At 40.3% G+C, this 21,877-nt stretch overlaps 1 protein-coding gene across 1 annotated transcript; it reads left to right on the forward strand.

Moving 5' to 3' along the window:
* The first annotated feature begins 526 nt into the window (after positions 1–526).
* On the forward strand, positions 527–15,781 carry LOC106573119 (caveolin-1). The gene is made up of 3 exons (XM_014147828.2): positions 527–809; positions 1,732–1,902; positions 13,738–15,781. Exons 1-3 carry the CDS (start codon positions 774–776, stop codon positions 14,077–14,079), a joined length of 549 nt encoding a protein of 182 aa, XP_014003303.1. The 5' UTR covers positions 527–773; the 3' UTR covers positions 14,080–15,781.
* The last annotated feature ends 6,096 nt before the right edge of the window (positions 15,782–21,877 follow it).

Below are 21,877 nucleotides of genomic sequence, written 5' to 3' on the forward strand. Positions count from 1 at the left end.
TCATTCAAATGCTATTTTTACTTGGGAAATAGGATGAATGTGTGGGACCTTAAAGGCCTCTAGAAGTGCAATTATAAAATACTTAAGTGTGATATTTTATATCACTTGCACTTCTAGAGGCCTTAACAAAGGCTTCCAAACTGGTATTCATTGATTTGCTGTAATATGTAAACACAATACCTAGCGGCCAACCTGCTTGCACCAATCCCATGCAATTATGGTAAAATACAGTAAAATGCAAACCCCATCTCCTCAATAAATGTAATTCATTAATCTGTCCATTCATGAATTCTTTACAATTACCATAAAATTAGTACAATAATGCACTGTACTGTTGTTTTGTGTAAGTTACAGGCAGACAGTTGCCTGTAAGTTACCATAAAAACTACTGAAAAAAAGATCACAGTAACATTATTGAATACTGTAAAATATGGTACAGTAACATACTGTATCTTTTTTATGGTAAGTTAAAAACAACAGGAACGGTTTTACAGTGTACACAGGTGACTGCTCAGTGAATATGAAACACATTCATTCAGTCCATGCAGATGCGCGCCGAGATTTACTCTTAGGTCTCCACAGCTGCTTATCTAACTGTTAATGTGCGCAACGTAAAGATAAGGCGACAGGATTTGGTAATATCCCCGGAGGAGCCCTCCAAGTCGTCACCATATTCCACACGCCTCCTGTTATTGCTTTACTTCCTCTGTTAAACTGATATTGTCTTGCTTCAACGACACACTGGTCTGTTCGCACTTTAGGCGCGGGACAGCATGACTGGTGGACTCAAGGACGGCGAAACTGACGAGGTATGGTTCTCGGTTCTCTTCTGGACACTGCTGTCTTATCATAGTCGGTGTATAACTGTTACATGATATATTTGTACGTTTTTAGAAGATATTTCATCATCTGAGAGCAATAAAGTTTATCTGGCTCATTCTCATTCTGACATTTATCGAAAATGCCCTTAGAAAATTGGGAAACCTTTAATCTCCAAAGCCTATTTGCCAATAGTTATCTTTTTTGGCACCTAGTTGTGAACGTTACTCCCACCCCGACTGGGCGAATGTGCAAGCCCCCTCTATCCATTAGCACTGACATGAGACATTTACAGTTATTTATTCACTTGTATTTTCTATTGATTTAGTGAGTATTTGTACTGTGGCTGTGGAATTGCCCTTACCTACCCTGGGACTTTGGGCGCAAATTAGCTTTTGGGTAACCCCGGCACATTTACATGGATGTTGCATTATTGTAATATTGATGTTGATTAATGTGCATTGTCCCCTATAAATAAATAAACTACACTTCTTACATTCTGAGCATTATGTATGTTTTAATCCAAATAGATAATTATGCGCAAAGTCAGTCAAAGTTGTGTTTTTTTTTTAGAATGTTAATTCTATTAGACTAGCTAATAGATCGAAAAATGCACATTCCAGTAAAACTTGACGACAGTTACATGATTGGAAAATATGCTTGCGATGCCTTATGTGAAACAGGTTCTCAGTGTACAGAGCATGCAGCCATCCTAATAACCATCGTTAACACGCATTGTGTGAGTTCTTGGTGACGACCCCTTGCGGTGAGAGACAGATATCTGCTATAGAGGGGTGTGGTGCTCTCCCTTAAAACCATCTCAGGCTGGGGTAGGCTGCTAACTCTGGTGAGCTCAGTCCGTCTCTCCACTAATTTATCCCCCGCTTCTCTTCTTTCCCTCCGGACTACAAGGGATTTCTGCACTCGCAGTTCATCAGGAAACAAGGGAACATATACAAACCAAATAACAAAGACATGGATAACGACAGTATGAGCGGGATGAAGACGATGCAGGACGTCCACACAAAAGAGATCGACCTGGTGAACCGGGACCCCAAGCACTTAAACGACGATGTTGTCAAGGTGAGTTCATATCCGAAACAGTCCGTATACGGGATTTTGTATTATTATGCATGTTACCGTTATAATATACCCGTGAGGACTGGAAATTGTCACTTGCACGCTGATTGAGTAGGAGCAGTCAAATGTGCACAGTAAGTTGTCAAGGGTGACCCAATGTAGCCTACTGCGTGTGTTCAAGTTCAAGTTAGTCAGATATTAATCAGATACACATGATATACGTGGAGTACACAATGCAACAAAATGCTTACTTGCAGGTTCACCTCTCGACAAATGCAACAACAATGGAAACGTAGCCTAATTAAGTGAATAAAATAATAATAAAAAAACTCAATGATTGAAAAAGAAGATAAACATTTATCAAAAAAATATGCGAAGTGGGTGGTGAGTCGCATAGCATTCTCACGTGTAACCTATACTATAAGTCAGTTTGAGCTTTTTCGGGTTCATGACCCCAGTTTATAATGTTTTTACAATAGGTTTGTGAAGGGGCTCAACACGTGCGTAAAAGTTGTAAGCAGCAGCAGAGCATATTCTTAATAAAATGTATTTGTCACATGCTTCATAAACAACAGTGAAATCCTTACTTATGGGTCTTTTACCAACAATGCAGAGTTAAAGATAAAGCTTATAACAATAAAAAATGATAAAATAAATAGCGACATGAGGAATAAATACACAGTGAATAGGGAATAACAATAACGAGTAAAAAAATAACATGGCTATATACAGGGAGCACCAGCACGTAGTAGATGTGCATGGGAATGAGGTAATTGAGGTAGCTATGCTTACTGAACAAAAATATAAAACTTTGAATTACAGTGTTTATAAGGAAATCAGTCAATTGAAAGAAATAAATTAGGCCCTTCACATGACTGGGCAGGGGCACAGCCGTTGGTGTGCCTGGGAGGGCATAGGCCCACCCTCATGGGAGCCAGGCCGACCCACTGGGGAGCCAGGCCCAGTCAATCAGAATGAGTTTTTCCCCACAAAAGGGCTTTATTACAGACAGAAATGCAATGCAAGAAAGTACAAGAAAGTGTGAGTGTTGAGGTGTGTATGTGTGTGTTGGAGTGTGAGTGTGTGGGTAGAGTCCAGTGTGTGCTCATAGAATCCGTGCAAGAGGGTTAGTGCAAAAAAGGGTCAGAGTAGGTAAAAATTTGATTAGCTATTTAGCAGTCTTATGGCTTGGGCGTTGATTATTTTCAGGGTCCTTTTGTTTCCAGACATGGTGCACTAGTACTGCTTGCCTTGCTGTTACGAGAGAAAATTCTATGGATTGGTTGCCAAGAGTCTTTGACAATTTTTCCTTTCTTTCTTTGACACTGCTTGGTATAGAGGTCCTGGGTGGCAGGGAGCTCGGCCCCAGTGATGTACTGGGCTGTACTCACCATCCTCTGTAGTGCCTTGCTCACAATGGTGCCGCTGTATAACATTTTGAGGATCTGAGGGCCCATGTTGCTGCGGCTGCTGTCATTAGAACAGAGTGGAACATCCTTGCTCCGGTGTTGGAACAGAGGAAATATTACTCATATCCTGTTGTCGGAACAAAACATTTCTCACAGTCCTTGTTTTATAGTTACACAGCATCAGTTATTAAATGAGTGAGTTATTAAAGAGAATAATTCTTTTCAAAGTAGACACAAACCACACTGTGCCCATTTTGTGTTCTTACAGTGTGTTCAGAAAGTATTTTACATTTACATTTACGTCATTTAGCAGACGCTCTTATCCAGAGCGACTTACAAATTGGTGCATTCACCTTATGATATCCAGTGGAACAACCACTTTCAAATAGTACATCTATATCTTTTTTTTTTTTGGGGGGGGGGGTTAGAAGGATTACTATATCCTATATCCTATCCCACATTTTGTGGTGTTACAGCATGATTTTTAATAGATTACATTGAGATTTTGTGTCACTGGCCTACATACACTACTCCATAATATCAAAGTGGAATTATGTTTTTCAAAACGTTTACAAATGAATAAAAAATGAAATGCTGAAATGTATTGAGTCAATAAGTATCCAACCCATTTGTTATAGCAAGCCTATATAAGTTCAGGAGTAAAAATTTGCTTGACAAGATACATAATACGTTGCATGGACTCACTATGTTTGCAATTACAGTGTATAACACTTTTTTTATGACTATCTCATCTCTGTATCCCACACACAATTATCTGTAAGGTCCTTCAGTAGGCAAGTGAATTTCAAACACAGATTCAACCACAAAGACCAGGGAGGATTTCAAATGACTCGCAATGGGAACCTATTGGTAGATGGGTAATTTTTTTTACATAAACACACATTGAATATACCTTTGAGCATGGGTAAGTTGTTAATTGCACTTTGGATGGTTTATCAAAGCACCCAGTCACTACAAAGACACAGGCGTCCTTCCTAACTCAGTTGCCGGAGAGGAAGGAAACCCCTCAGGCCAATGGTGACTTTAAAACAGTTACAGAGTTTATGGGCTGTGATAGGAGAACTGAGGATGGATAAACAACATTGTAGTTACTCCACAATACTAACCTAATTGACAAAGTTAAAAGAAGGAAGCCTGTACAGAATAAAATATTCTAAAATATGCATCCTGTTTGCAACAAGGCACTAAAGTAATACAGCAAAACAATTGGCAAAGCACTTTACTTTTTGTCCTGAATAGGTGTTACGTTTGGGGCAAATCCAATACAACACATTACTGAGTACCACTCTCCATATTTTCAAGCATAGTGGTGGCTGCATCATGTTATGGGTATGATTGTAATGGTAAAGGACTGATGAGTTTTTCAGGATAAAAAAACTAACAGAATAGAGCTAAGCACAGGGAAAAAAACTGATTAAGTCAGCTTTCCACCAGACACTCAGATGAATTCACCTTTCAGCAGGACAATAACCTATAACACGATGCCAAATCTACACTGGAGTTGCTTACCAAGAAGACCGTGAATGTCCCTGAGTGGCCGAGTTACAGTTTTGATTTAAATTTACTTGAAAATCTATGGTAAGACCTGAAAATTATTTTCTAGCAATGATCCATAACCAATTTGACAGAGCTTGAACATTTTTGAAAAGAATAATGGGCAAATGTTGCACAATCCATGTGTGGAAAGCTCGTAAAGACTTATCCAGAAGCTGTAATCGCTGCCAAATGTGCTTCTACAAAGTATTGACTCAGGGGTGTGAATACTTATATAAATTACATATTTCTGTATTTAATTTTCAATAAATATGCAAACAATTCTAAAAACATTTTTTTCACTTTGTCATTTTGGGGTATTGTATGTAGATGGATGAGAGAAAAAATCTATTTAATCCATTATGAATTCAGGCAGTAAGTCAAGGGGTATGACTATTTTGTGAAGGCACTGTATGTAACAGATTTGTTTGTTTAGAGAAAGCTTGGATGAAAGAGCGCTGATGTAGGCTATAGCTAAACCACCTGTCGTGTGTGGTGGGAACAGAACAGCAGCTGCCACAAAGACAGAGGTTGCTACCCAAATGGCACCCTATTCCCTATGGCCCTGGTCAAAAGTAGTGCACTGAATAGGGAATAAGGTGCCATTTTGGATGCAGTCACAGCCCATGTCCATCGCCATGTCCAGCTGGGTTATTTATTCATATGTAAGGGGTCACCATCCACTGGGAGAGGGTCAGGCATTTGAAGTAGTGAACTTTGATTCATAAAACATGAAAACACCCACATAGGTGAGGGATCTTATAGAGCTGAGGGATCTTCAGCATGCTTATAGAGAAGGGAACTCAACATGTACTGTACTGCATAGACACAAATGACGGATGATTGGTTGAAAGAAATTGATAATAAGAAGACGGGAGCTGTACTGTTATATTTCAGTGCAGCCTTTGATATTATTGACCCTATCCTGTTGTTGAGATCTTATGCGTTATGGCTTTTCAACCTCTGCCATATCATGGATTCAGCGCTATCTATCTAATAGAACTCAGAGGGTTTTCATTAATGGAAGCTTCTCTAATGTCAAACATGTAAAGTGTGGTGTACCGTAGGGCAGATCTCTAGGCCCTCTACTCTTTTCTATTTTTACCAATGACCTGCCGCTGGCATTAAACAAAGCATGATTCAACCATATACGCATCAGCAACCACAGCTAATAGTGGTGTAATGGACCGTAGTTGATCCGTGATCCGTACGGATCACCCCCCATGGTTCGGCATGCATGTGAACCGCGGATCAATTGTAAAGTTTAACCATCATAGTGTGAAATACAGTTTTACTGCCGCTGTTACTTTTTAAAGTAATAATTCCATAAATCTCGATGCAGAGTTGCAGTGAAAAGATAAAGACAAGACAGATGCGTGCTGTGTTTTACTCTGAAGCCTGAAGGTTGATTTGATAATTTTTTTAAAGCAGTTGTGTGTACTGTTCATGTGAACGGGCATGTTGAATCAATCCTGGATGCTCGCGTTGCAAAAAACAAAGAAGAAAAAAGAGCAGTGACAGCCATGGCTAGCTGAGGAGCTGAACAACTGGAAAAGCCTCCCGCTTCATTTAAGTCTCATGTATGGGAGCATTTTGGCTTCCCTGTCAAATATGATGAAGGTGGACAACACCATTACTGTGTGTAGGCATTGTGCCTCAAGAAATCCGTATGATCATGGAAATACATGGAGCATGACCGCACATTTAAAGCGTCATCACCCTGGTGTGTCAGTAACGAGAGCCAACTCAGCCAAGAGTTTCACGACTTCCACCGAAGTCGGTCCCTCTCCTTGTTCGGGCGGCGTTCGGCGGTCGACGTCACCGGCTTTCTAGCCACCGCCGATCCACTTTTCATTTTCCATTTGTTCTGTCTTTGTCTTATTACACCTGGCTTCACTCAACCAATTACTTGTTTATTATTTAACCCTCTGTTCCCCATGTTGTATTTGTGAGTGATTGTTATTTGTTACGTGGATATTTGTCAGGCACTGCACTTTTGTTTTAGACCGTGTTTTGGCACTAGTATGTGTTATGTGCTGTCATTTGTTAACCGGTATTAAAGTGCGCCTGTTTATTATACTCCATTCTCCTGCACTTGACTTCGCCTCCCATATACACGCATTACAAAGAGACACCAACTTCTCACCGCGGCATTTAAGCAGCCCTTTGCTGCAGAATCAGATCGGGCTAAAGCCATCACCAAATCTATTGGGATGTTTATCGCTGCAGACATGAGGCCATACTCTGTTGTGGAAAACAAAGGGTTTCAAAATATGGTGAAAGTGCTTGAGCCACGCTACGAAATCCCCTCGCGCACCCACTTCAGTATGAAGGTCGTGCCAGATCTTTATGAACAGGAAAAGATCAAAATTGTCGACTAATTATCCAAGCCATCCTCTGTTGCCCTCACCACATACGGGTGGACCTCCAGGGAAACGGAAAGCTATGTGACTGTGACTGCTCACTACACCACAGAGGAGTGGGAGATACGAAGTTCGGTGCTACAGACACGCCACCTCTATGAGAGTCACACAGGCACAAGTCTGGCGCAGGTACTGCTAGGAGCAGTAGCAGAGTGGAAGCTAGAGGCCCAAAAGCAATATCCCAATCACCACAGATAATGCCAAGTAAATGAAGTGATAGAAGCTGGACTGGGGCCACAGATAGCTTGCTTTGCACATGGGATCAATTTAGCATCCCAAAGGGGAATCTCAGTGAACCAGATGGACCGCCTCCTTGGGAGGATCAGGAAGGTAGTTTGCTTTTTCCACCGAAGCCCAACAGTCGCTCATGTGCTTAAGACCAAGCAAGAAATGTTACAGCTACCGACCCACAAGCTCATAAACCATGTCACAACAAGATGGAACTCCACTTATGACATGTTGGAGAGCTATCTTGAGCAGCATGCAGCTGTATACTCTGCACTGACAGCCAAGACCCTGAAAAAATATAAAGACATCATCACCTTGTCTGATGATGACGTGAAAGTGGCAGAGGAGGTCCTCCAGGTGCTAAAACCCCTCAAAACGGTTACAACCCTATTGAGCACTGAAACTGCACCGTCTGTGTCCGTGATCCTACCTCTGAAAACAAGGATTCTACAATCCATGGCCCCAAGTGAGGAAGACAGAACCATCACTAGAGATGTCAAGGCTGCCATTAGAGAGGACTTGAACCCCAGATACCCCCATAATGTACAGGACTACCTTCATAGATCTACTGCACTGGATCCAAGGTTCACCTAGACCCTGCCCTACGCCGGAGGACATACAGTGATCTCACCACTGACATTGTGGCCACTGAAGAGGTAAAAAAATAAATAACAGTGAATTACTTAAATAATAAATATACTGCAGTCTAATCTTAGTCTATGCTATTGCTATTAGAATCATCCATTTTTTTATTGCCACAATTATAGTTCTATGAAATATGAAAATAAATAATTAGTTTAATAGATCAAGTAATTTTTTCTGCAGGATCAAGCCACAGAGCTGACAGGAGCAGACTCAGAGGCATCTCCTCCACAAAATCATTTGGCCATGAAGGAGCTTTTCGGGGAGAGCTTTGCGAGCAAGGACACAGAGAAAACTTACACACAGCACTGACACACACACACTTAACCCACCAGACATGCCACCAAGGGTCTTTTCACAGTCCCCAGGTCCAGAACAAATTCAAGGAAGTATAGTATTATACACAGCCATGAGAGCACGGATCTCCCTTCCATCTTATACAGCACAAGTGAACAACAAACCTGGTTTCAGAAAACAAATAAAGCAACACCTCACAGCACAAACCCTCTTCCTCAGCGGACCTACTTGTTGTGTGTAAGAACTGACATGCACACTACTGGTCAAAAGTTTTAGAACACCTACTGATTCAAGGTTTTTTTTTGTAGAATAATAGTGAAGACGTCAAAACTATGAAATAACACATATGGAATCATGTAGTAACCAAAAGTGTTAAACAAATCAAAATATATTTTATACTTGAGATTCTTCAAGTAGCCACCCTTTGCCTTGATGACAGCTTTGCACACTTTGGCACCACACACACACACACACACACACACACACACACACACACACACACACACACACACACACACACACACACACACACACACACACATTCATGTTTTTAAATGTATGTCTATTGTAAAGTCTTTTGTCTGTAATGTCTTTTTCATTATGTGTCGGACCCCAGTAAGACTAGCTGTCGCCATTGGCGTCGGCTAATGGGGATCCTAATAAATCAAATCAAAACCCTCTCTCCTACTAGTCTTATGCCTTGTGTGCAGTATTTTCTATTTTATTACAATGGGTTCAGTCATATGAAAATAGAATCATATGGAAATATTATAACAGGGAACCCAACTCATGTGAGGAGAATAACATTATTCCAACCGTGGAGTTTTCTTACATGTGAACCTGCAAATTAGATTTTCACATGATTGATTTTCAAAGTTTTTCACATGTGAAACCGCACATTTGTGAAACTGCAATTCACATGTGAGGTGAAAACATGTTATTCTGCTCACGTGAAAAGGTGATGTTAACATGTTAATTCTAAATTAAATACACGTGAAAATATGGTTTCACGTGTGAAAGTTAAGCTCAACATGTGAAAACAGCTATTTCACATGTTTTTTTTTGTAAGGGACACACACACACACCAGACCTGCATACATACATACAGACATACAGTCACAAACACACACAACACACACAAACAACATACACTACTCTCTCTCTTTCTGCAGAACCAGTAGACTGTTGACTTTCTTTAGCAGTGATCTTATAGTTAGAATTTCAACAGCTGCATTCAATTGGCCACATCAGAGAATCAACATCCATGCAGAGTTTGCCTTGTGAATATATTTTCCTCTTGTAAAGCTGAGTTCTTTATATAGCCCAGTCAGTGGAGTGGAATGGCTCTAGCAGTGGCCCCAAAGCCACGCAGCCTTCTGTTAAACCACAATGGAGCTAAACTGGGCAGAGTAGACACACCCACAGCCACGCCGCATGGGCATCACAGCAGTGATCGGCTCGCTAACTAGCCGCTAGCTAACATCTCTCTACCAAATGCTCCAGTATCCTGGGAGGCGGGAGGCACATTATAGTAGGAAATTAATATGTTCAGGCTCAATGGAGTAGCTGAGGCAGGGATTCCCTTAACTTGTCCAGGCGGGGTGCAAACAAAGGCCCCAAATCAACATGATTTATTAAGTAACAAATTCAATTAAATAAATGAAAGACACATGAAACCCCTTTAGGTGGGAGGAAACAGAGCTAGGCAGGGGTTGTCCGCCACACCTATACAATAGTACAGGAAACACTGGACTGAGGCATTCTGCAATCTAGGGACAAAATGAAAAAAAATACATTACAGTTGTCACTCCAGATTGAAGCCAACCAGACTGGTCACATGTTGAACCTGAGAATGGGTAATGTTTGTTTTACTGTATGTCCAATCCCTAAAGGGGCGACAGGTACTGAGACGTACAGTTGAAGTCGGAAGTTTACATACACCTTAGCCAAATACATTTAAACTTAGTTTTTCACAATTCCTTACATTTAATCCTAGTAAACATTCCCTGTCTTAGGTCAGTTAGGATCACCACTTTATTTTAAGAATGTGAAATGTCAGAATAATAGTAGAGAGAATTATTTATTTTAGCTTTTATTTCTTTCATCACATTCCCAGTGGGTCAGAAGTTTACATGCACTCAATTAGTATTTGGTAACATTGCCTTTAAATTGTTTAACTTGGGTCAAACTTTTCGGGTAGCCTTCCACAAGCTTCCCACAATAAGTTGGGTGAATTTTGGCCCATTCCTCCTGACAGAGCTGGTGTAACAGTCAGGTTTGTAGGCCTCCTTGCTCGCACACGCTTTTACAGTTCTGCCCACAAATTGTCTATAGGATTGAGGTCAGGGCTTTGTGATGGCCACTCCAATACCTTGACTTTGTTGTCCTTAAGCCATTTTGCCACAACTTTGGAAGTAAGCTTGGGGTCATTGTCGATTTGGAAGACCCATTTGCAACCAAGCTTTAACTTCTTGACTGATGTCTTGAGATGTTGCTTCAATATATCCACAAAATTTTCCTACCTAATGATGCAATCTATTTTGTGAAGTGCACCAGTCCCTTCTGCAGCAAAGCACCCCCACAACATGATGCTGCCATCCCCGGTGCTTCACGGTTGGGATGGGGTTCTTCGGCTTGCAAGCCTCCCACTTTTTCCTCCAAACATAAAGATGGTCATTATGGTCAAACAGTTCTATTTTTGTGCCATCTTTGAAATGTAAGAGAAAGGCCATAATGTATTATTCCAGCCCAAGCGCAATTTCGATTTTGGCCACTACATGGCAGCAGTGTATGTGCAAAGTTTTAGACTGATCCAATGAACCATTGTATTTCTGTTCAAAATGTTGTATCAAGACTGCTCAAATGTCCCTAATTGGTTTATTAATACATTTTCAAGTTCATAATTGTGCACTGTCCTCAAATAATAGCATTGTATTATTTCATTGTAATAGCTACTGTGTGGCTCAGTTGGTAGAACATGGTGTTTGCAATGCCAGGGTTGTGGGTTCGATTCCCACGGGGGACCAGTACATAAAAAAACGTATGAAATGTATGCATTCACTACTGTAAGTCGCTCTGGATGAGAGCGTCTGCTAAATGACTAAAATGTCAAATGTAAATTAGACAGTGCAGTAAGATTAACAAGAATTTAAGCTTTCTGCCCATATCAGATATGTCCTGGGAATTCTTTTTTGTTACTTATAACCTCATGCCAATCACGTTAGCTCAAATTTTTAAAAGTTAACTCAAGTTAACTGATTAACTCTGACAGCTCTAATTCAAAATAATCTCTTTGTAGAAAAGAAAAGTATCTGTTTACATTCATTCCAATAGCAAACACATTTACATATTTTCAAATACATGAAAACACTTTTTTTTGGGGGGGGGGCTGTGTATTAAATGTAACAAAAACCAATGGACAGCTAACAATAAGAGAAACTAAAAATAGCTAGCTAGGACAAAATGGAAGGCTAGCTATCGCCTATCATTAAGCTAGCTAGCGATTTAGCAATTGTCATGCGAACATTAGATACAAATTTCATAAAAAGTAACCTTCTAAAATACATACCATTAATGTGGTTCATATCTACATGTAAATACACTTGATATGAGCCGTTGTTTGCAAAAATGAAACTATTTAATAGCCAAAACATTTATAACGGAAATAAAAAAAATCTTACAAAACGCCATCTTGTTCTCATTGACTTGTATACTTAGCTTGGATACAGTCATGTAAATGGTAAAATCTCACTTGTTTTTCACTCAGTCAAAACAATTAAATTATTCATCAAAATAACCCAAAAAACAAAACAGTTTAGTTAAACTGTTATCTCTAGGGTTTGAAAATGTAACCATGTGTACAACCTGGAAAAAAATATACAATTAAGGAGACATAAAGAGCTAGCTTCTCTGTTCTTTTCAATGGGCTTCTTCCAACAGTCACGGAGCGACATACAAAGAAGAGAGGCACGCGTCTGCAGCAGTAACACTCTGAATGCCTCCACCTAGTAGTAGTGCCAAGTATGCATATATGTCAATGCAACACCATAATAATGGAGTGGATGGCTCATAAATAATACATAATTATTTTTAACACACTTCAATTATCATACTCAGGTAGTCTAAGTAACCTTTTTGAAAACAACCATTTCACATGTGAAACTGCAACAAAAAAATTGTAAGGGTACATACAGCACTGTACTCAAGATGTACGCCTCTGGAAAATTAAATGGACGTTACTGGGTTTTGTGGCTTAAAATAATAATATGATTTATATTACAGGGCTGTACCACCAACTTTTATTTTATGCTATAAGTTTAGCATGTTCAGTTTAGGAACCCTTTTGTGTACACAATAAGAGCTGGTAGGAATGTCTTCTGAATAAAACGTTCAATTTGATATCAAAAATGCACTTTTACTCTGCACTAGATACAGGTGTTGTTAAACCCTCTGAGAGCAACACGTCTCTCGCAGACAAAACACACACGCAATTAAGTAACTGTTAAATAAATATTTGCTCTATCATGGGCCTGGTAGCGAAGGGGAGAGTGAAAGGGAAAGAGAGGTAGCGAGAGAGGGGTAGTGAGGTTGCGAGAGAGAGCAAGCGTGCTAGCATGCGTGTGTTTTTCCACTTCAGTCTGCACTAAAATGTCTATGTGGTCATGGGTACTTTGGAGGCACGTAGGAAACCCATCGATCACCTGAGAAGTCTTTTTTACACTGAAAATAAATACATTTCATCGTTTACCTGTGGCCCATCCGGCAACTCTTGACTAGTCTTCATGTAAAGATGTAGGATCTTCATTTGATCACCCTGTTGAGGCAGGACATTTCTTGATTTGATTTGAAAATGATCAACCCCTATAAAAATGTCCATGATTTATAATCCACACAATAATTCACATTTCCTTTTATTAATTTCCTGCAGTGAGAAATTGGTTAGTGTTGCACCATCTTGGGAATATGGCGCTGCCTATTTGCCCTCTGACTCAGACATTTCTGGCACTGTGGCTCTGTCTTTTGTATCAGCTCTGTCTGTCAGGAATTGTGAAAAGATAGTTTAGGAGGGTAGAGAGAGTACGGAGGATAAGGAGAGCATCAATAAAATGTTTGCTGGTTTGACCTTCCGTACCAGTCACTATGAAGAGACATAAATCTCTTGTAATACTTGTACCTTATGAACTCAAATGCACATTTTTAGAAATAGGTTATATTCTTTATCTATGTTAGTTGCTTTGGCTGTCTAATGAACCATTATTGATTCAGTGATTCTCTTCTCCCGTCAGGTGGAATTCGAGGATGTGATCGCGGAGCCTCCAGGGACATACAGCTTCGACGGCGTGTGGAAGGCTAGCTTCACCACCTTCACGGTGACCAAGTACTGGTGCTACCGTCTCCTTACCGCCCTGGTGGGAATCCCGCTGGCACTGGTCTGGGGCATCTTCTTCGCCATCCTGTCCTTCATCCACATCTGGGCGGTGGTGCCGTGCATCAAGAGCTATCTGATCGAGATCCACTGTGTCAGCCGTGTTTACTCCATCTGCATCCACACCTTCTGCGATCCTCTGTTTGAAGCCATGGGCAAGTGCTTCAGCAGCGTCCACATCAGCACCGCCAAGGGGGTGTAGAAAAGAGGAGGAAGAAGAGGAAAATTAATGGAGGATGAGGGGAGGATGGTGGGAATGAGGTGAGGGCTGGAAACCATAACCGATTTTAAAGGGAGAGAAGACACCTGAAGAAACTGAAAGAAAAGAGAGGGAGCAACCTTTTTTGATGAAAGAAGAGGTGAGACATTTCTAGAGCTGTGGGCGGGATGTTGGCGGTGAGGGGGCGGAGACACAGAGAGTACCTTGCCCCGCCTCTCTTTCTCCGTCTCCCTCGACGACAATCGTTTCTCTCTCCAGTGCTGGTTTAACCAACAGGGGCACATGATTATGTCAAGTCATTCCTTGGGGTCTTTGATTTTATTTTTTGTTAGTGTTGTTTATCATTGCAGGAGCACCACCACGCTAGCCTCCCTACCCCCACTCCCACTCCATTATTCCTAACATTGTCCCGAAATGTTGTGTGATCCTCTCTCTGATTATAGCTTGTTGAATGAAGGGTATGATTGATTGAATTATTGATTGATTGATTAGTTAGTTAATTGATTGACAGGCTCATATGATAGATGTTGGTCTCCTCTCTGCTGGGTTTGTGTTCCTCTTTTTGGGAGGGTAATGCTTTGGGTGCGGGGAAGGGATATCCCTGTGCCTGTCCCATTGCGTTGTTTGGAGAGAGTTGACAAATCCCAGCTGACACAGCACAAAATCCGAGAGCCAAAACCCTCTCAACACCCGTCTCAGTCCCACTACCCCCACCTGACCCCCTCACACACCCTCCACCCCACTATGCCTGCCATGACTCCTAGTCTGAAACACTGAACCTGCCCTTGTTTCTGCATGCACCACCACCTCTACAAAGCCACCGAGCCAACCAACACGCTGCTGTCAGTCTGCATGCCTTGACAGACAGACAGACAGACAGGCAGACACACAGGTATAAGACAACCACATGATGACATAATCACTCTGTCCATCAACACTCTGTTTTGTTCCAGCTCCAATCCAAGCAAGAGAGATGAAATTCTATGACAACAACCAAGTCTACGAACAATACAGCCTTCATGGTATATACCATTTTTCTATGTGACAGAGAATGTTTTTTTATGTTTGCCTTTGAATCTCAAAAAAATATCACTTGAACTTTGTCTCATTACATTCACACCTAGGGATCTTCTTTTAGACCATTTGAGGTCTCTTCCCTGTAGAGGGAGGATGTTGATGCACATTTGCTGTAGCCGTAGCTAAATAACCATGCTTTTTCTACACTTTATGAAGATGAAGAACTTTTGTTTTGAGCTTTGTTTGCCCAATGTATGCAACTTTTGAGTTGCATTGTCTTTTTATTTTAAATTTTTTTACTCCCCAATGAGTTTTGAGTTTATTCCCTGATTGAATAGTTTGGTCTGGTGTAGAGTTCTGCTTATTGACTGTCGACCACAGGAGGCTGCTTAGGGGAGGACAGCTCATAATGGCTGGAATGGAGTAAATGGAATGGTATCAAACACATGGAAACCATGTGTTTAATGTGTTCGATACCATTTAATCCGTTCCAGCCATTACTATGAGCCCGTCCTCCCTAATTAAAGTGCCACCAGCCACCTGTGCTGTCGGTAGCTCCAACCAAGGACTATCAGCTAATACAGTCCCCTCGGAAAGTATTCAGACCTCTTAACTTTTTCCACATTTTGTTACATTACAGCATTATTCTAAAATGGATTAAATTATTTAAAAAACCTCATCAATCATCAAAATGTCCTCATCAATCAACACAAAATACCCCATAAGGACAAAGCGAATACAGGTTGTTTGACATTTTTGCAAATGTATTAAAAATAAAAAACAGAAACACCTTATTTAAATAAGTATTCAGACCCTTTGCTATGAGACTCGAAATTGAGCTCAGGTGCATCCTGTTTCCATTGATCATCCTTGAGATGTTTCTACAACTTGATTGGAGTCCACCTGTGGTAAATTCAATTGATTGGACACGATTTGGAAAGGCACACACCTGTATATATAAGTTCCCACAGTTGACAGTGCATGTCAGAGCAAAAACCAAGCCATGAGGTTGAAGGAATTGTCCTTAGAGCTCCGAGACAGGATTGTATCGAGGCACAGATCTGGGAAGGGCACCAAATCATTTCTACAGCATTGAAGGTCACCAAGAACACAGTGACCTCCATCATTCTTAAAGGGAAGAAGTTTGGAACCAGCAAGACTCTTCCTAGAGCTGGCCGCCCAGCCAAACTGAGCCATCGGGGGAGAAGGGTCTTGGTCAGCGAGGTGACCAAGAACCCGATCGTCACTCTGACAGAGCTCCAGAGTTCCACTGTGGAGATGGGAGGACAACCATCTCTGCAGCACTCCACCTATCAGGCCTTTATGGTAGAGTGGCCAGATGGAAGCCACTCCTCAGTAAAAGGCACATGACCGTCCTCTTGGAGTTTGCCAAAAGACACCTAAATACTCTCAGACCAAACAAGATTCTCTGGTCTGATGAAAGCAAGATTGAACTCTTTGGCCTGAATGCCAAGCATCATGTCTGGAGGAAACTTGGCACCATCCCTACGGTGAAGCATGGTGGTGGTAGCATCATGCTGTGGGGATGTTTTTCAGCAACAGGGACTGTGGGAGACTAGTCAGGATTGATGGAAAGATGAATGGAGCAAAGTACAGAGATCTTTGATGAAATCCTGCTCCAGAGTGCTCAGGACTCTGGAGCAGGGGCGAAGGTTCACCTTCCAACAGGACAACGACCCTAAGCACACAGCCAAGACAATGCAGAAGTGGCTTTGGGACAAGTATTTGGATGTCCTTGAGTGGCCCAGCCAGAGGCACTTCTAGTACCCAAACGAACATCTCTGGAGAGACCTGAAAATAGCTGTGCAGCGACGCTTCCCATCCAACCTGACAGATCTTGTGGATCTGCAGAGAAGAATGGGAGGATCTCCCCAAATACAGGTGTGCCAAGCTTGTAGCGGCATACCCAAGAAGACTCGACACTGTAATCACTGCCTAAGGTGCTTCAACAAAGACCTGAGTAAAGTGTCTAAATACTTATGTGAATGTGATAATTAATTTTGATTGTATTTTTTATAAATTAGCAAAAATTTATAAAAAACTGTTTTTGCTTGGTCATTATGGGTGTGTAGATTGATGAGGGGAACAAACTATTTAATAAATCTTATAATAACGCTGTAACAATAACAAAATGTGGAAAAAGTCAAGTGGTCTGAATACTTTCCGAATGCACTGTAGGTCTCCCACCCCTGAAATCACTGCTGTTTGATAGCGAATGGGGGCATGTTTTTTAATATACTGACACGAAGCACACATTTTGTCTGTGTCCCAAATGCCCCCTATTCCCTATAAGCACATTCTGACTGTCACCTTTTTCCTACCTGCTCTCTGTGAGGATGGTAAATATTAGCACGTTGCTTGATTGAATGAAAAAGGTCATATGTATTTTTATATTAAAATGACATTTTCCTTCCCTTGCTTTTACTGTACAATCTCACATCACGCTGTGCACATTAAAATGTAATATAATCCCATCTGCTAGTGATGCTTGCTTGTTAGGTTTGTTTTGGTTTGGTTTGTAAATCAGTCTCTCATTTGGGAGAGGTGATTTGTTGTCATATGACTCTGACCTTCATTTGTCCATAGATAGAATGTGATATTTAGACTACATTGTGCAAATGCACCTACACTACCGTTCAAAAGTTGTGTCACTTAGAAATGTTCTTGTTTTTGAAAGAAAAGCACCTTCTTTTGTCCATTAAAATAACATCAAATTCATCAGAAATACAGTGTAGACATTGTTAATGTTGTAAACGACTATTGTAGCTGGAAAGGGATCATTTTTTATGGAATATCTACATAGGCGTACAGAGGCCCATTATCATCAACCATCACTCCTGTGTTCCAATGCCACGTTGTGTTAGCTAATCCAAGTTTATGATTTTAAAAGACTACTTGATCATTAGAAAACCCTTTTGCAATTATGTTAGCACAACTGAAAACTATTGTTCTGATTAAAGAAGCAATAAAACTGGCCTTCTTTAGACTAGTTGAGTATCTGGAGCATCATAATTTGTGGGTTCGATAACAGGCTTAATATGGCCAGAAACAAATAACTTTCTCCTGAAACTCATCAGTCTATTCTTGTTCTGAGAAATGAAAGCTATTCCAAGCGAGAAATTGTCAAGAAACTGAAGATCTCATACAACGCTGTGTACTGTGTACTCCCTTCACAGAACAGCGCAAAGTGGCTCGAACAAGAATATAAAGAGGAGTGGGAGGCCCCGGTGCACAACTGAGCAAGAGGACAAGTACATTAGTTTCTAGTTTGAGAAACCGACGCCTCACAAGTCCTCAACTGGCAGCTTCATTAAATAGTATCCGCAAAACACCAGTCTCAATGTCAACAGGGAAGCGGCGACTCCGGGATACTGGCCTTCTAGGCAGAGTTCCTCTGTCCTCTGTCCAGTGTCTGTGTTCTTTTGCCCATCTTAATATTTTATTTGTATTGGCCAGTCTGAGATATGGCTTTTTCTTTGCAGCTCTGTCTAGAAGGCCAGCATCCCGTAGTCGCCTCTTCACTGTTGACGTTGAGACTGGTGTTTTGCGGGTACTTTTAAAAAGACAACCATTTTATGTAGACCTCCTTGCTGCTCAAACTTGCAGACTGTTCCAAAGAGGAGCTTTGTCTGGGTCAGAAGACTATCCCTAAGGTAAAAACAATGGATGTTGAGGTTACCAGTGGCAGACTTACCATCAGGGGCCTCATGAACTGGGCATGATTTTTTAAATAATACAAGGGATGCATGGATGGAGTACTTCCAGCTAGATGGGGAGGCGTTCACCCGCATTGCCATGATGACCCAAAACCATAACCCAGTGAAATTGGGAATCAGCTCAGACCAAGGGCTGCACACTAAGTACACAGACTGGCCTCTGCCTGGGGCCTCCAAGTCACTAAGTGCTGTTGTAGCCTGGCTACAACATAATTCTTCACCTGTACTGTAAGATTGAGCAGTGTTTATGAATAGGATATACACACAGACTTCCACTCTATCACCCCACTTGTGTTGACAATACCTTTCAAAAAGCTGCAGTATTTGGCCATTTACTGACCTTTGCATTGACAGATATGTTTTGTAAAGAGGATGTTAGTCAGTCATACATCAATTACGTTAAAAAAAGTTTGCAAACAGGGAGACACCTCTCACACAGAAGCATAGAAAAATGTCTAACAGGCCCCTTGGGGACAGGCCCTTTATATTCTAATCTGACAGTACCTAATGTTCTGTAAAGACCAGTCCGAGAGGCTGGGAGGAAGACACAACATCAGCGTCCGGTTACAGAATAACACAGTGTCACAGATACATTATCAGCATGCCCTCAGCTCAGTGTGGCGTCAAACTTTAACCATAACATTCAACACTGGCAGACATTGACGCTGGCAATTAAACACATCAAAGGTAGGAACATCAGTACTTAGTTACATTAAATCAAATACAGGAGAGGAATCAATCAAATAATTCCCTATTACAGTACCTCATTATGGTTATTTTACATACCCATCAAAAGTGGCATGCAAATGACCATGTATCTATGCATTTTAAAATCTAAGATTACAACAAATTTCAGTGTGTAGACCGTTTAAAAAAGGTATAAGACACCGTGTTAAAAAAATTGGCAAGCCCAAATCAACTAATAGGATCTAAAAACATTGTTGAAAAAAGTACAAAAAGTTTGGATGCCATCTTATTCTCTTTTCTTACATATAAACCATTAGCAACCTAGCGAACCTCCATTACTTACAATGGGGAAAATACAACCCAGTTTCTCACTCGGTTAAAACTCCCTTCGATTGCCTTCAAACATCACCAAACTCATGTACTATGTAGTTAACCATGTTATCTCAATATTTTGTGAGTCATATTGCACTTTTGCATATTACATACCTGAATTAACAGGGTGGAATGATGAGACGGAGAAAAGTTAGCTAGTAGTGTTCAGTATTAGGCATTCTCCATGATTGAAGAAGCAACATAAAAGACCTCACGATCCCACTAACACTCCCCATTGATGTCACAGCTCCCCCTAGCGGCAGTAATCATATACATTACTTTCAATGCAAATACCTGGGAGGCCTAGATAATGACACAAGGGATAGCTCCATAAAATAACAAACAAAATAAAACATAAAAAAATTGACCATACATACAGTATTTGTGTCCGTCACATAGACATAGAAGACAGAGAAAAGCCAACCCCGATATGATTTGGGATTCTTTTAAGGCGTACATTAGGGGAATGATAATCTCATACTCAGCAAAAGTTAAATCTGAGTTAGTGATTTATTTGTATTTATTTATCTTAGAAAAAGAAAAATCTTTACAAGGTTAAGAAGAAAATACAATCCCTGAGTTTAAGAAGGAATATGATCTTTTACTTTTGAAGAGCCAACAAATACAGGTTAAACTCAACTAAAGCATACTACTTAATGGCAAATAAACCTGGTAAACATCTCGCAGTCCTCACAAAATGAATACACGTCAAAACAGTTATCATTTTTTAAAGATAAAGACACAAATGCGTTAATTAGAAACAACGCAATTATCAACCCTGAAGCAATTATCAGCAGACAAAAAAAATAACTAAAAAAAGAGATCACCAAAAAAGAAATGTTAGACACTGGTAAAACATTAGCACAGAGAAAGGCACCAGGAATGGACGGCCTTCCCATAGAATTCTATTTAACATTTTGGGACAAAGTATCACCCCTATTTATACAAATGACAACACACATCACTCAATTCAGTGCTTCCTAGTTCCATGTATCAAATAGTGATTTCAGTTATATTAAAACCAGGAAAATCTGGAGAGTCCCCTGCTGACTACAGACACATATGTTTAATAAATTGTGACAATAAAATAATAATAAAGCTCATAAGCAATGTCATTGCAAAAGTCTTACCAGACTTGACACATATCAATCATATAAAAATAGACACTTACAAGAACATGTTTCAGTTTAATACAATATGCTAAAAAACAAGATATGGATTTATCAATAATGGCTGTTGATGCCGAAAAGGCTTCAAATCATCTTGAATGGTCTTTTCTATTCAAAACTTTGGAAGCTTTCAACTTTCCAGTTGAAGTAATACATTTAATAAAAAACGTATATAAATGTCCTAAAGCAAACAATATACACAAGTAATACATTAACTGATGAAATTGCTTTAGAATAGGGGCACAAGACAGGAATGTCCTCTCTGCCACCTCCTGTTTGCACTGGCAATTGAACCGCTTGCAGAAAGAATTAGACAAGACCCAAACGTAACAGGTTTGGTAAACATGAATAGAAACTAAACTTATTTGCATACGATCTCCTGATATACCTAACCAATATTGAAAACTAAATGCTCTACTTGCTGAAAGTATTTTCCAAATACTCTAAAATCTCAGGATATACAATTAAAGTGGTAAAAAATTTAATAATGGCAATACAGTAACTCCTGATCTACAGCAATCAATAAAGTGGACCACAAAAAAAAACTTAGGATGTTTAATCAGTGACAACAACAAAAATATATAAAGATAACTTGATCCCATTACTCAACAATATGAAAGCAGATCTAATTAAATGGAACAAACATCCCAGAAATCTTACAGATGGAATAAACCTCTTCAGAATGGGATGGCTCCCAAAGTTTGTATATTTATTCTCTGTAATACCAATTACAGAGAATAATACACCGTAAGTAATACACCGAAGACATTCTTTAAAAAAGTATGCTCGGTCATAACA

Source organism: Salmo salar, chromosome ssa16 (genome assembly GCF_905237065.1).
Source record: "Salmo salar chromosome ssa16, Ssal_v3.1, whole genome shotgun sequence".
NCBI lineage: Eukaryota > Metazoa > Chordata > Actinopteri > Salmoniformes > Salmonidae > Salmo > Salmo salar.